This window comes from Chrysochloris asiatica, unplaced genomic scaffold (genome assembly GCF_000296735.1).
Source record: "Chrysochloris asiatica unplaced genomic scaffold, ChrAsi1.0 scaffold00289, whole genome shotgun sequence".
Lineage (NCBI taxonomy): Eukaryota > Metazoa > Chordata > Mammalia > Afrosoricida > Chrysochloridae > Chrysochloris > Chrysochloris asiatica.
Genome location: NW_006408807.1, coordinates 2,521,460 through 2,537,687, shown reverse-complemented (window position 1 = coordinate 2,537,687; position 16,228 = coordinate 2,521,460). Strand labels below are relative to the sequence as shown.

Here is a 16,228-nt window from a genome sequence, read left to right as displayed (position 1 = left end):
ATTGAGAATATTACTGCTTAATTTTTAAATACTTGGATATATATTTTTTTAATTTAGTGTTTTGTTAACCTATATTAGTTAAACTGTGATTAGTAATTATAGTCTGTATGGTTTCAGTCATTTGAATTGTTTTACACTTGCTTGGTGATTCATCATACAATATAGCTCAGTAAAATTTCACATTTGTGTTCTGAATTTTTTTAGTGTGAGGTTCTGTATGATTAGGTCAAGGTTAGTTATCATGTTGTTCAACTATTCTAGATTGATATTTTTCATGTCTGCTTATTTGGTTAGTTATTGAGAGACACCTTAACATTTTATGTGATTGTAGATTTATTTGTCCTTTTACTTCTGTCACTTTCACATTACATATTTTGAAGCTATGTTATTAGGTGCTTCAAATTGACAACTACTATCCTTCCCTGGTTGATTGAATCTTTTATCATTATGAAATATTCTTTTTGATCTCTAGTAACAATTGTTGGTTTTAAGATCACTTTGTCTAACATTTCATTGGTTTACCAGATTTCTTTTCATTAGTTTTTGTACAGCTTATTGGTTTCCATCTTTATACTTTCAACTTCTGTGTCCTTCTTTTCAAGGACTGTCTGTTGTAATTAGCATTTACTTAGGGTTTGCTTTTGTATGTATCCTGACAGTATTCATATTTTATTTGGAATACTTTGTTAATGTAATTAGTGATATTTTTAGTTAAAAATCCATCTTAATATTAGAATTGTAATATCTGTTCTTTGTTCCTTTCTCTTTATTTTCAGGTTTTTATACTATCAACTCCTCTTCTTTATTCCACTTTCCCCTCTATTAACTTTTACATATTCATTTATTCTGTGCTCAGTTGTTACTCTAGAGATTGATAAGCACAGAATAAAAGAATATGTAATTTGAAGTTAATTGAAGGGAAAATGGTACAAGGTTTAGTGGTTACTACTGATTCATCTGTTTATTATACTATTATTATGACCGGTGTTTTGCTGTGTAAGCTATACCACTGGTATTTAAAGTACCATTTTTTTTCACCCATTGTGGACAGGTTGCAGAGAAGCTTCCAGATTAAGACCATAAGAAAGGAATAGGTGGTCTACTACTGAAGGGTTAGCTTCTGAAAATAATATGAATGCCAGCAGAAAACTGTCAGATATAGTGCTGGAAGATAAGCCCCTTGGCTTGGAAGGACTCAAAATACAACGGAGGAAAAGCTTCCTCCTTAAAGTCGAGTCAAACTTAACAATATAGGTGGAGCAAAGCTTTCAGGACCTTTATTTAATGAGGGGTCACCAATGAAATTGAGGAGAACCAACTGCAAACTTCCATTAATAAAGAGAATATGAAATGTATGAAGTATGATGTTGGAGACAGTGATAGAATTTTTCAAAAACAACAACTTATTCATTGCAAATAGTTTTTCAGCAGCATAAATGGTAACTATGCATGTGGAAATCACCACATAGAATACACAGGAATCATATTAACTACATATGTGTGAAAAGGTGATGAAGAAGCTCATTAACATCAGCCAAAAAAAAGGCCAGGGCCCCATCTGGAACAGACCATCAATTGCTCATATGCAAGTTCAGGCTGAAGCTGAAGAAAATTAAACAGGTCCACGAGACTTGAAATATGACCTTGAGTATATCTCACCTGCCACCACTGGTTGTCAGTTTGTCATACTGTGATGGCTTGCATGTTGCTATGATGCTAGAAGCTATGTTGTTATTGTTAAGTGCCATCAAGTGGGTTCCAACTCATAGCAACCTTGTACAGAGTTTCTGAGGAGTGGCTGGTAAATTTGAACCATTGACATTATAGTTCAGATCAACCTTGCAGTCCAGCACATTCATCCACAACACTGCACCAGGACTCTGGAAGCTGTATCACCAGTATTTTAAATAATAGAAATGTCACCCGTGGTGGAGAGGTTTCAAATTATCTTCTAGATTATGACAGACTAGGAAAAAGGAGAAGAGGACTAATGTTTAACCACTGAAAATCTTATGAATAACAGTGAAACACTGTCAGATGTTGTTTTTGTTAAGTCCCATCAAGTCAGTTCCAACCCATAGTGACCCTGTATAGGATTCCTGGCATGGCACTGTATGATCAGCACTGGACTGCAAACCCCAAGGTGGGTGGTTCAAACCCACTAGCTGCTCCTCAGAAACTCTGTACATGGTTGCTTTGGGTCAGAATCAATTCAACTGCACTTAACAACAACAACATAGAATTTCCAAGGAATGGCTGGTGAGTTTGAACCACGATTTTGCAGTTCAAACCAACCCTGCTGTCCAGTTCTTATCCTACAGTGCTACACCATAGTACCAGAATAATGAATATTGAAACATGATGAAAAGCACCAGAATTGTCAGCTATAGTGCCAGAAGATGAAGTCCTCAGGTTGGAAGCCACTCAAAATATGACTGGGGAAGAGCCACCGCCTCAAAGTATAGTTGACCTGGATGATGCGAATGGAATAAAGCATTTGGGAGCTTTGTTTGTTGACAGGGCACAACTCAAAATGAAGAGAAGCAGCTGTACACATCCATTAATAGTCGGAACATGGAATCAACAAAGTGCAAATCTAGGAAAATTAGAAAATGAAAAAATAAAAGAGAATACATAAACATCAATTTCCTAGGCATTAGTGAGCTGAAATGGACTGGTATTGGACTTTTTGATTCTGAAAATCACATGCTTTACTATGCCAGGATTGACAAATTGATAAGGAATGGCGCTGCATTCATCATCCAAAAGAACATTTCAAGATATGTCTGGAAGTATAATGTTGTCTGTGATAGGAAAATATCTATACACCTACAAGGAAGACCAGTTAATACCACTATTATTCATATTGACAACCCAACCACTAAAATCAATAATGAATGAAAGTGAATAATTCCACCAACTTCAGTCTGAAATTGATCAAACATATAACCAACATATATTAATAATTACTGGTGATTCAATGCAAAGGTTGGGAACAAAGAGGAAGGGTAAGTAGGTGGAAAATATGGCTTGATGATAGAAATTATACTGGAGATTACATGATAGAAGTTCAAGGTGCACTGAAGGCACTGACAAAAACAAGCCTCCGGGAATTGATGGCATCTATTGACAAACTGATGTAGTACTGGAGGCAGTTATATATCTATGGCAAGTAATTTGGAAGATAGCTACATAGTCAACTGATTGGAAGATATTCATATTTGTACCAATGCCTAAAAAAGGTGACCCAACAAAATGCAGAAATTATCAGACAGTATCATTAATATCACATAAAAGTGAAATTTTGCTAAAGATCATTTTTAAATGGCTACAACAATACATTAACTGCTGGAGGTTCAAGTCAGATTCAGATGAAGACTTAGAATGATGGATATCATTGCTGACATCAGATGGATCTTGGCTGAATGCAGAGAATACCAGAAAGATGTTTATCTGTGCTTTATTGACAATGCAAACACTTTCAACTGTGTGAATCATGACAAGCTATGGATAGCAAAGCTTGTTATCCGTAGCTTGTCATTTCATTGTCTTTGAATATCCAATTTCAAAGAATGGATATTCCAGAACTCTACTTAATTGTGAGCATGAGGCACCTGTTAGAATGAAACAAGGGAACATTGAATGATTTTAAATTAGGAAACAATAGAAGTCAGAAGAGAATCTCTCAAGTGCTGAAAGAAAATAGCCAGCAATGTCAAATTATCTATTATTTGAAAATTTCCTTCAAAAATACAGATAAAATTAAACATTCTCAGGTCAATAAAACCAAGAGAATGAATCACCAGCAGAAATTCACTTAACAAAATAGTAGGAGTTTTTTTAGGTAAAATGAAAATGAGTGCATATTTGAAATAAATGAAAAGATAGACAAAGTATAATTCTCTTAGGAAATTGACATGAATTTTGACTGATAAAAATAGCAAAGACAACAATAATAATATCATCTAACAGGGTTTAAGTATATGAAGAATTAAATGAAAAAATAACAAAAGGTGAAAGGTATAAATAAGATAAAGTGTTCTAAGTCAATTTAAATGCAGTTTGGTAAAGGAATGGATTTACATTGCTGTCCTTAAGTGCCATTGAATCAGTTCTGACTCATAGCAATCCTGTGTAGGGTTTCCAGGCAGCAGCTAGTAGGTTTGAACTGTTGGCTTTGTGGTTTGCAGTCCAATGCTGATCCTTCAGCTCCACACCATTAGTTGACAACAAAGAATATGTATAGGTTGTAATCTATAGTTATTGTTCTGTTGTTTGGTGCTGCATAATCAGTTCTGACTCATAATGACCCTTCCTCCTATCTTGATGCCCCATTCTTCTATATATAGCCAGCTTCTTGGATTATTTTCTCAGCACATTATTTGTGTTGCTAAGTGCCCTCAAGTTGGTACTGACTCATAGGGACCCTGTATTGGGTTACAGACTGAATAAGTATGGTGAAAGGATACAAAACTGACACACACATTTCCTGATTTTAAGCCATTCAGTATTCCTTGTCTCTTCGTCTGTGTACAAGTTCCTCATGAGCACTACTAAGTTTCTGGAATACACATTCTTCATAATGTTATCCACATCTTGTTGAAGCCAATAAAATACAGGAAAACATCTTTTCCGTATTCTCTGTTTGTAGTTAAGACCCATCTGAAGTCACCAGTGGTATCCCTTATTTCAGATCCTGTTCTGAATTCATTTTGAATTTTTTGCAGCTCCCTGTACTGCTGCTTATGTTTTTGAATTATCTTCAGCAAAATTTTACTTGAACATACTATTAATGACATTATTAGATGATTTCATATTGTGTAGGGTCAATAGTTTATGGAATGTCCTGACTGGAAGAATTGTGCCCTGAGCATTTCTGACCCTGAATTGTAACCTGCTAACTTCCTTAGTAAACCCCATACCTGGGAGTGTGGGACAGTGTTCTTTATGGTCATGAAAATGCATCATGAAACCCAGAAGAACAGTAGAAAGTGCTGTGGGAGGAATAGTTGTGTCATTTTTATAGTAGTTTTTGTTTTTTTTTAAAGTAGTAGTAGTTGTTGTTGTTAAGTGCCGTCTAGTCGATTCCAACCCATAGCAACCCTGTACAGGGTTTCCAAGGCTGTAAATCTTGACAGGTGTAGAAAGCCTCATCTTTCTCCCGCGAAGCGGCTGGTAGTTTCAAACTTCTGACATTAAGGTTCTCAGCCCGATTCGTAACCACTACACTACCAGAGCTTTCTATTAGTAGTAGTAACATAAATGTTTTGGGTTTTGTTTTTTTCAGTTTCACTGGTGAACATTATTATGAAAACTTTAGATTAGGGGCTGCAAATGGTATTTCTTCAATAAAAAACTTTGTCTTCAGATATGTACATAGATTAGGGGGAAATCACCTTAATGCAATAATCAACTTATTACAGATGGGGTTTTGTTTTTGAAATAAATGAAATAAACTGGGTTTACCCCAGTCTGCCTTTATGCCTGTCTTCATAGATTTTACTTTAAAAGTCCCCTTCTATTGGTTTCTACACACTGAGACTTCTGGAAGTTGCATAGTTTCTCAGCTATGGGTCAGAACAGACTTGATGGTACTTAACAACATCAAAGTCTCATATGGCTTATTGGATCAATTGCAATAAAGGGAATCATCAGGGCAGAAGACAGGACTTACTTTTTGGCATTACCTTATTTATGGGATTAGATGTTGTGGCAATTCTAAACCTCAGTTTGTACCTTCCCAGCCATCTGAAATTTTTCACAGCTCTGTTAAGCTTCTCTGCCTCTTTTCACCCAGATTTTCAGCTTATGCTAGTTTGAAAATTGAAACTATTTCAAGTGTGAAGAGGCAAAACACATTTGGCACACTTCAGAAAGTTTCCTTTCTCTCCAGAATTTTAGCTCCTCACTTTAAAAAAAAAACAAAACCAAAAAAAACCACTTTGGTAGCTCTCTGCTTTCTTAAACAGTTTACTTATACCTAACTTTTCTAGTTATTTTTCACAGGAATGTTGGTCTGTTACTAGCTAATTCATCATAACTGGAAATGGAGGCACTCCATGAACATATATGTGAGTGTGCATATGTGAATGTGTTATCATCGTTGAAGGCTTTAGTTACTTTATTGTAATTGGTTTAACTGACAAACCCTATAATCATTATTTCCCCACTGGAAATTTATAAGTGTAGAGAAGTTCTCATCAAGAATTGCACTATCATTAAGTTGCCATTTGTTTTTTCTTTTCTCCAGGATTTTGTGTCATGTATAGAGAACTACAGAAGAAAAGGACAAGAACTATATGCATCTTTATACAAAGATCATGTGCAGGTAAAACAAAACATTTTATTTATTTTCACAGTAGATTGGAATTCTCTTTGAGCAGGATCCAAAGAATCAGAAGGGCCTTTGTTTGAGTTCTAGATCACCTAAGTCAATAATCTACCTTGAACCTGAAATAAAGAACCACAAGGGTCTTAGTCTAAGGGACCAGGAAGATCACTGGCCTCAGTTAAAGATTGCCTAAGTCATCAGTACGTCATCAATGGTTCAGTCTACTTGCATGTAGGATTTGGATTCATGTGATCAGGAGCTAAAGAAATAAGGCAGCCTATCCATTCAGACATCTGTTCATACATACACTCAGTAAGTAGATATTGATACTTCAGACCCTGAATGCACAAACATAAACACAACAGAGTTAAGCCTGGCTCTGAAAATACATCCTTAAGGAAGAAAGAGATCCATTAAAGGCCCTCACATATTAATAGGTAACTATAACATGTGATAAGTACTCCACAAGGAAAATAAGGATGCAATGAGAGATTATACTGGAATAATAATTTAACTTTGGGGGCTCAGATGGCCTTCTCTGGGGAACTAACCATAAAATTGAGATATAAAAAAGGAAGAGTATGTGCTAAAGTAGTTGGGGAAGGAGTGTTTTGATTCAGAGACGAGCATGTACGAAGGTTCTTTGTCAAGGAAGAGCCAGATGTTATCAATTAAGTGGAAGAACAACAATGGCACTGGAATCGCATGAACTGGGAAGCACAGTGGCACAGGGGTCAGAGCAGATAGTGCTTGAGACCCCATAAAGTTTTGTGCATTTATCCTAAGTCCAATTATTGCCAATGATATGGGCAGGTTTAGATATTTAGCCCACCTTTCTCTATGTGATTGCTGCATAGTCTAGGAAAAGAACATCAGCTTTATGCAAGTCAGTGTCCTGTTTGAATCCCTTCTTATAACAGTGATCTGAACCTCAATGTCCCCATCTTTAAAATGATATGATACTCCTAAATACAAAGAATAGATCCTCCAAATGTGGTATGGCATAGATTAAAGGTTAACTTTCAGTTGTTGGTGTTATTGTTATTGACAAAAACAAAAAGTGATTCATAATAATAAAGTTTATCATAGAGCATTAAAACTTTATTTTATTTATTGAGTAATTTCTGAGTTCCAAAACCTGTGTTAGGTATAAAACATACAGAAATTATGATACTGCCCTGTCTTGAAGATGCTTAAATTTAATGGGTAGGACAAAGAATACATAAGAACTCACAAAGCAAGGTGATGAGGTCAATAACAGGATGTTTTACTTAGAGGACAGAAACAATGGGATATAAAAAACAAATGTGTGTGTGTAGGATAAGATGTAGATCAAGAAAATATAGAATAAGGATGCCAGGGAACAAAATAGGCATTGATCCACATCAGCCAAGTACTGTAGTTGCATTACCTCCATGTAAACTCAGTTGGGAGTAAACAACATGCCCCTTGGAATAAGGATTTAAGAGATGTGCAACCTGCCCCTCAGAAACACAGTCTAGCAGCACAGTCTCACTAGCTGTCCTACAAGTAATGAGAGGGACAGTATTAATCAGAAGAGGCATAGGTGGGAGGTCTTGGGGCTGTATAGGATGTGTTCTTTATTACTGTCAAACAGATCAGCAGAGATGTCCGGTTTCTCCAGAATTAGTAAAGGCCTTCACAGTGAGTATGTACCTTGCCCCAACCTGATGACTATCTTGCATAGCTGAGTAGGTGCCTCGTTGACTTATACATCACTGATTCATCACATGTGTTTACTGATTTCACTCAGTACTAGCAATGTGGCTGCAGAAATGGCATGGGCATGGGATATATCTGATTTCCACTGGCTTCATAAGGGGGATGGAGAATCAAACTCAAAATCAGCCCAAGGCTATTCCTAAGAGACAGAAGTCAGACACATTCTACCCTACAATATTCTTTATCCTCTGCTGACACCAATCATCTCTCTCACAGCACTCTCTGCTTCACATCAGGGTTTGATAATCCATTGCAATGATCACACAGAACTCACAGACAATACTCATGATTATGGGATTTATTAGGAAAGTGAACAGGGTACATTTAAGGGTAAGGAACAACTCAGGATACAGCAGTTCTCCAGCTTCTTCTCTGCCATATTGCAGGTATGCCTCACTCTTGTCTCTGGCCTCTCAGCCATGTGACCCCTTGAGGTTCCAAGCCCATAAGAAAGGGGTCCTGATCTCTGGACTCTCTCAACACTGCTCCCCTGTTGGGAAGGAACACATTGAGTGCACCTGGTGGTGGCACTCCTTGAAGAACTTGGGACCCAACAAGGATTTAGATTGCACTTGAGGAAGTTGTGCAGAGTTTTACTGTTGATAGAGGTATTTTCAAGAAAATCAGCATTATGTGGCTAGTCTACAAGATACTTTCCAAGTGTTTAAATATTCAAGACAGAACTGCTCTGATGTTTTAGAGAATGAAGATGTAATCACTGTCATCCAGGAGATAATAGGGTACGAATTGCACTTTCCCCAAGCAGACCTCACTGTCGCCAGCAGAGTTAAGTCCAAATTCTGGACCTAAATCAGGCTTGTGGAATCCATCACATTCCTCATGGAGTTATCTTATCAGGTGCAACCCATATAGTCCTCCCAAAGGGAACAATGATAATGGGCTTGGCCTGGAGAATTGTCTATGCAATCCATGTAAAAGTTCTCTAGCCTTACCCAAACCAAGAGCTAGCTCATTGGAGGTTGCAGAAACCCACATCCTGAAATAGAACATTGCCTTTGGGCCTTGAAGTTAACCCAAGTATCCTTCTTTACCATAAACTGTCAACAGCCAATTTTACCATTCTGATATTTCTTGATAATTCCTAGCATTGTTGTTGTTATGTGCCGTGGAGTTGGTTCCCACTCATAGCGACCCTGTACAGGGTTTCCGAGGCTGTAAATCTCTATGAGAGCAGAAAGACTCATCTTTCTCCCGAGGAGCATAGTGGTTACAAATTGGGCTGCGAACTGTAAGGTTAGCAGGCTTTCTGCTCCCATAAACATTTACAGCCTTGGAAACCCTGTATAGAGTCGCAATGAGTCAGAACCAACTCCACAGCACATAAGCAACCACCAACCAAACATAGCGGCACACTGAAGGGTTGCCTATACTCTAACCCTGTCCAGACTGCTCCTGTGCTTTTGTCCAAGTTATATCCATTCTCTGCTGTTTGGCCCAGCTATTCTTGTCCTGCTCTACTACCTATCTAGACCATCCTGTTCTAATAGCAAGGTTCATAATTATTCATAGATATATGCTTCATCTTGTCTATGGTGTTTTGTTATTGTTATTATTTTTATTTGTTTTAAATATAGTTTTTACTGGTTGAAGCTCTGTGCAAGATGTCTCCTCAAACATGATCTTTCTTTTATTTTTAAAAACTTCTTATTGTAAATTGAGTGAAGGTTTACAGACAAGATAATCAGTTTGTTGTTTTGTTTTTGTTTTTGTTTTGTAGTCATACTATAATTTAGTTATTCTGATGCTTCAAATATACTCATTCCTCACTAATCAGCATGGCTAAGTTCCAAACCAGGTCATTATGTGAAAATCAATGTTATGTGAAAATGGAGGATGACCACATCAGATCACACAATGATGATGACAGTATTACATAGTTGCCAAGTTCTTTGTTTTTTCAAGATAATCAGTTTTCATTCAACAAACCATACCATTTGGTTCATCTTAATGATTTGAATTCTCTCCATAGAACAACAGTTCTTTCTTATGGTTCTTACTTGCATTCCACCCACCTTCTCCAGCCCTTCTCAACTTTGTCCTTGGGAAAACATTGCCCATTTGATTTTGAATGACCTTTCCTTGGTGAGCATACCTTAAGAGTATTGTTGTCCCCTCTATATATCTCTCTAAGGAGATTTGGTAGTGAAGTTGGTCCTATAATCTCAAGATTAGCAGTTCAGAACTATACCAGTGGTTCCACAGGAGAAAGATGAGGCTTTCTGCTCCTGTAAAGATTTACAGCCTCGGAAACCTAATATATGGTCTCTATGAGTTGGAACCGACTTCATAGCACATAACCACCACCACCACCGTATACTCTCTACTACTTTACTGAAAACTGAGCTACCAGGGTGCATTCCTTTCCAGACCTGAAGGGTGGCAAGGGCTATATTCTCAAGTTCCTTCAGTCTATTTCTGATCAATAAAGCAGTCTTTTTTCTTTCTTTCTTTTTAATAACTCTTGAGTCTTGTTACACATTTTCTCCCACTTTACCTAGGACCTTCTGATATGCTCCTTCTCAGAGCCGTTGCCAGTGGTATCCAGACACAGTCTAGTTATTTTGGTCTCAGAGATGTGGAGACTGATGCATGTATGTTCTATTAGTTCATTGGACTGAGTGATTTCAAGCCTCTTCAATTTTATGACTCTTTTTTCTTCCACACATGGAGAGACTAATAGTTCTACTTTAGGCAGCCACTCATGAGCTTTCAAGATCCCAGATACTACTCACCAAAGTAGGATGTACAACGTTGTCTTTATGTACTACATTATGCCAGTTGACGATGGTGTCTCCTGAGACTATGCTCTTGAAACCCCAGGCTTAGAAACTCAATGCATTAAGATATTTGTTTGATGGTATCTGAGAAGTTTTCATCATTTTGCCTTCTGTATGCTCCACCACATTCATAGCTGTGTTTATGGTAAAAGTAAATACCCATGTACAAATATCCTCTTTCAAGCACATATAGTCTCATATTCCCTTGCCCATTCAGCCTAGGTCTCCATTCATGTATGCTGAATACTGTTGTTCCCAGGTTGTGTACATATCACTATTTACTTCTATTCCCTTTAGCCCATGCATACTTCCCTATGTCCTTGCCTATCTTCATCATTCTTTTACCACCATCCCTCTTCTTGTATCTTGCCTTCCCTATCACCTGAGCTAACATGTGTCTACCCTCTAGCCAGTGAATTCCTCTCCCTTCTCTCCCTTCCCTGGTAACCAGAAAAGAGTGTTTCTTTAAGGATAAAAATATTTTCTTGAGTTTTAGCAATAGTGGTCTCATACAATATTTGTACTTTTGTGATTGATTTATTTTGCTCATCATAAATGTCCTCCAGAGATATGTTTTACAGATTCATCATTATTCTACAACATTGCATAGTATTCCACTGTGTGTATGTACCAAAGTTTGTTTATCCATTCTTCCATTGATGATCATTTAGGTTGTCTTCATCTTTTTCCTATTGCAAATAGTGCTGCGGTGTACATTGGTGTGCATGTATCTACTCATGTCCTGACTCTTATTTCTTGTGGATATATACCAAGTAGAAATATTGCTGGGTTGTATGGTATTTCTAGATCCAATATTCTGAGGAAGTGCTAAACCATTTTCCATAGTGGTTGAACAACTTTAGTCTCTCCACACCTCACCACCATTTGTTGTTTTCTGTTTCTTTAAACTTCTCTATTAATACCGGTGTTAAGATGATATCTTTGTTTTGATTTGCATCTCTCTAAAGATGGATTGGAGTTCTGTTGTGGCGCTGTGGGTTAATGTGCCAAACTGCAAAGCCGTTTGAACTGCAAGGTCGGTGGTTCAAGCTCACCAGCTGCTCCTTGGAAACACTATTCAGGGTCGCCATGGGTCGGAACCAACTCGATGGCACTTAACAACAACAACAAAGATGGATTGGCAAAGTGGCAGCATCAATGGGCTTAAGTGTGGCAACAATTGTGAGGTTAGCCTCATAGAAACAGTGTTTCATTCTATTGTGCTTAGGGTCTCTATGAGTCTGTACTAACTTGATGACACCTAACAACAAAAATGATTAATGATTGTGAATATTTCATCATATGTTTTTTGGCTGCCTAAATGTCTTCCTTGGTGAAATGGCTGTTCATGCCATGTGCCCATTGCCCATTCTTTAATTGAGTTGTCTTTTTCTTGTAGAATTGTTGGAGTTTTCTATGAATTTTAGATATTAGTCCCTTGTCTGATATGTCATGGCAAAAAAAAAAAAAAATCCTAGTCTGTGAGCTCCATTTAAATTTTTTGGCAACATTTTTGATGCACAAAAGTGACTAATTTTTAGGTGCTTCCAGTCATCTACTTCTTGTATGTTTGACAGTGTATTTATGCCATATATTAGAGCCCTAAGTCTGTTCCTAGGTTTTCATTGATGATCTTTATATTTCTAGGTTTTACATTTAGATCTCTAATCCATGTTGTTTTTGTATGTGGTGTGAGATATAGTTATTGTTTCATTCTTCTGCAAATGGATTTCCAGTTTTGCCAGCACCATTTGTTGATGAGACTATCTCTTCCCAATTTAATGTGTTTTGGCTCTATGTCAAAGATTTGCTGACTGTTGTTGTTATGTGCCGCGGAGTCGGTTCCGACTCATAGCGACCCTGCACAGGGTTTCCGAGGCTGTAAATCTTTACGGGAGCAGAAAGCCTCATCTTTCTCCCGCGGAACAGCTGGTAGTTTTGAACTGCCGACCTTAAGGTTAACAGCCCGATTCGTAACCACTACGCTACCAGAGCTCTTTTTGCTGACTCTATGTGGATGGATTTACTTCTGGGTTCTGAATTCTTTCCAATGATCTATGTAGCTTTTGTTGTACCAGTACCAGGCTGCTTTGACCATTTGGCTGTGTAGCAAACTTTGAGATCAGGAAGTGAGAGGCCTCCAACTTTGTTCTTCTCAAGCAGTGCTTACTTATCTGAGGTCTCTTTTCCTTTCCATATAATGATAGTGATCACTTTTTTCCCCCCATCGCTTTAAAGAAAGGAATAAGGATTGGAATTTCATCATGTCTGTAGATTGCTTTGGAAAGTGTTGACATTTCCACATTGTTAAGTCTTCCTATCCATGAACATGGTATACTGTTCCATTTTTGTAAGTCTCTGTTGGTTTCTTGTAGTAGTGTTTTATAGTTATCTTTTTATAGGTGTTTTGTTTCTCTGGTAGATTTATTTCTAAGTATTTCATGTTTTGGGTGAATGTAGTAAATGGTATTACTTTCCTAATTTCCTTTTTAGATCGGTGTTCATTAGTATATAGAAATCCAACTAATTTTTGTATATTCATCTTGTACCTTGCCACTTTGCTGAATCTTTCAATGAGTTCCAGTAATTTTTTTGCTGAGTCTTTGGGGTTTTCAATGTATAGGATCATATCATCTGAAAATAGAGTTTTACTTCTTCTTTGCCAATTTGGAAACCTTTAATTTCCCTGTCTTGTCTTATAGCTCTAGCTAAGACTTCCAAAACACTATTAAATAGGAATGTTGATAAAGTGGTGATAAAGACCATCTTTTTCTGGTTCATGTTCAGTTTCTCCCCATTGAGAGTAATGTTGACTATTAGATTTGTATATATGTTCTGAATTATATTGAGGAATTTCCCTTCAATATATATCCTGAGTATTTTTATCAGGAATAGATATTGGAATTTCTCAAATGCTTTTTCTGCGTCAATTGAGATGAACATGCGGTTCTTTTCCTTTGTTTTATTTATATGGTGGATTATATTGTTTGTTTTTCTGTATTGAACCATCCTTTTTTTAGTGATTCCTTTGCCTTGTTTTGGTAAGGGTTATTATACTTGCCTCATAAAAAATATTTGGGAGTTTTCCATTTTCTATGTTCTGGAATAGTTTGGGTAAAATTAGTGTCAGCTCTTCTCTGAATGTTTGGTAGGATTCACCATAAAGTCATCTGGGACCAGGATTTTTTTGTTGGGAGTTTTTTTTTTTTATTATTATTATCTAATCAAGTTTTTCTTTTGTTATAGATCTGTTCAAGTTTTCAGTTTTATTCTGTATTAGTTTAGGTAGGTAATGTTTTTCTAAAAAATTAATCCATATCTTCTAGATTTCTAAATGTATTGGCATACAATTCTTCATAGTATTCTGTTAATAACAAATAGTACCTGTTATTATCCTTTTTATTTCCATTAGTTCTATTATTGTGTTTCTTACAAGTGTTGTTTGCTTCTTCTCTCTTTTCTTGTGTTATATTTGCCATATATGTGTGGCTTAACGTATGGTCTTTTCTGGAGGATGTTCCAGGTGCACTGGAAAATAATGTGTATTGTGCTGTTGTTGGGTTGAGTGCTCTGTATAAATTGATGAGGTCAAGATGATTGACTGTGTTGTTTAGTTCCTCTGTGTCTTTGTTGAGTTTGCTTTTGGTTGTTCTGTCCTTTTTTGAAAGAGGTATATTAAAATCTAGAGTTCTTTCTTTCTTTCTTCAATTCTATTAGAGTTTGATTTATGTATTTTGAGGGTCTTTTGTTGGGATCATATATATTTACTATGGTTATGTACGCTTGTACCTTTAACCCTTTAATCATGAGATAATGTTCTTCTTTCACTCTTAGGCTGGTTTTTACCTTAAAATCTATTTTATCAGAAACTAATATTGCCACTCCTGCTCATTTTTTATTGCCATTAGCATGATATATTTTTCCCACAATCTAATTTTTAATCTGTTTGTCTTTGTGTGCATATGTCTCTTTTTTATTAAAAAAAAAAATGTATACTCAAATGTTTATAGTAAAACAAATACACATATGCAATGCTCTTGCTATTTCTCAATTTAAGCAACACTTTTGCAGAGCCCAAACCTTTCTTTTAGGGAATAATCCTCACAGAAAATTTCCTTCTGATTAAAAAAAAAACAAAAGAAAACAAAAATAACTATGATATATAATTAGATAAAAATATAGATTTAGTTTTCCCACAACTTCAACATTACTTTTTTTCTTGATACAGAAATAAATGATAGTGAGTTTGACAGATAATTGAACACACTGAAGAGCTATTTTTCTTTAAATCTAAATAATTAAAACAAATTTTAAAATTCCTTAATAACAATTATAAGTAGTTCAGTTTTGCTATAAAATACAGTAGGTATTTATCTTTTTGTCTTAAAGGATTCCTTTAAAGATTTGGTATTGAGTCACTGACAAATACATTTTACATTAACAGGTTTTGTCACTAGCAACTGATAAGCTACAGATTATCTGTAGTTTCAACTCAAAAGAACTTTTAAAATTATTTATTGAAATTTATTGAAAAACAAACAAACAAAACAAAACAAAAAACACTAACAATGAAAATAAAATCACTGACTCCTCATTTTGAAAATAGCTAATGTCTTTTATCCAAGTTTTCCTGGAATAAACCTCAGGAAAAGGAGAATCTGTTTTAATATAATGAATACATATGAAACTACTATTGATTTGATATAGACAATAGACAATTATCTCACATTTATGTTTATTAAAAACTGACATAAACAAACAAAAAAACCTATACAAAAAAAAAAAAATCTCAAATCACTTATCACTTTGAAACAATCATCTTGAAAGAGATTATCACCTAGGACCCCCTCTTCCTCTACCACACCCACATTCTCAGCCTCTTTCTCTTCCTGCAACAGCCTCCCTTTTCTTGGATTTCACCTTTGGTTCTACATCCACAAATAGTATATCCAGAGGCAAGCTGTCTGGCAGAATAAAATTAGAATATTATTTCCTCAAATACTCAATGTTTCCAGGTGTACAGTCTCTCTGTTCTTTAGGGTCATTTTTCACAGCTTTAAGATGTGTGTTTAGGCTGACATCCGCACCTGTGATTTTTCCACAGTCATGTGTTCTATTCTTCAATTTCATCAAAAACATCACAATTAGCGGTGCCATCACACTCTTGGCCTGCTAGTGCATAGGATCTTGTAAGATATGTCTCTTGTAGAGAGCATATTGTAGGATCCTGTTTTCCTATCCATTCTGTTACTTTTTTTTTTTATTTTAATGTTTTATTGTGAATTATGTGATAGTTTACATGGGAGAACATTAGCTTTAGATTCATCCTATCATATACCGTTTCATTGCCATGGTT

General features: G+C 36.1%; 1 protein-coding gene across 1 annotated transcript in view; it reads left to right on the top strand.

The window, feature by feature from the left end:
• Positions 1 to 16,228, top strand: part of WDFY4 (WDFY family member 4) — a 561,873-nt gene that overhangs the window by 327,905 nt on the left and 217,740 nt on the right. The window contains exon 39 of the mRNA XM_006874619.1: positions 6,251 to 6,328. Within this exon, the coding sequence (XP_006874681.1) occupies positions 6,251 to 6,328 (78 nt within the window). The remainder of the gene's footprint in view (positions 1 to 6,250; positions 6,329 to 16,228) is intronic.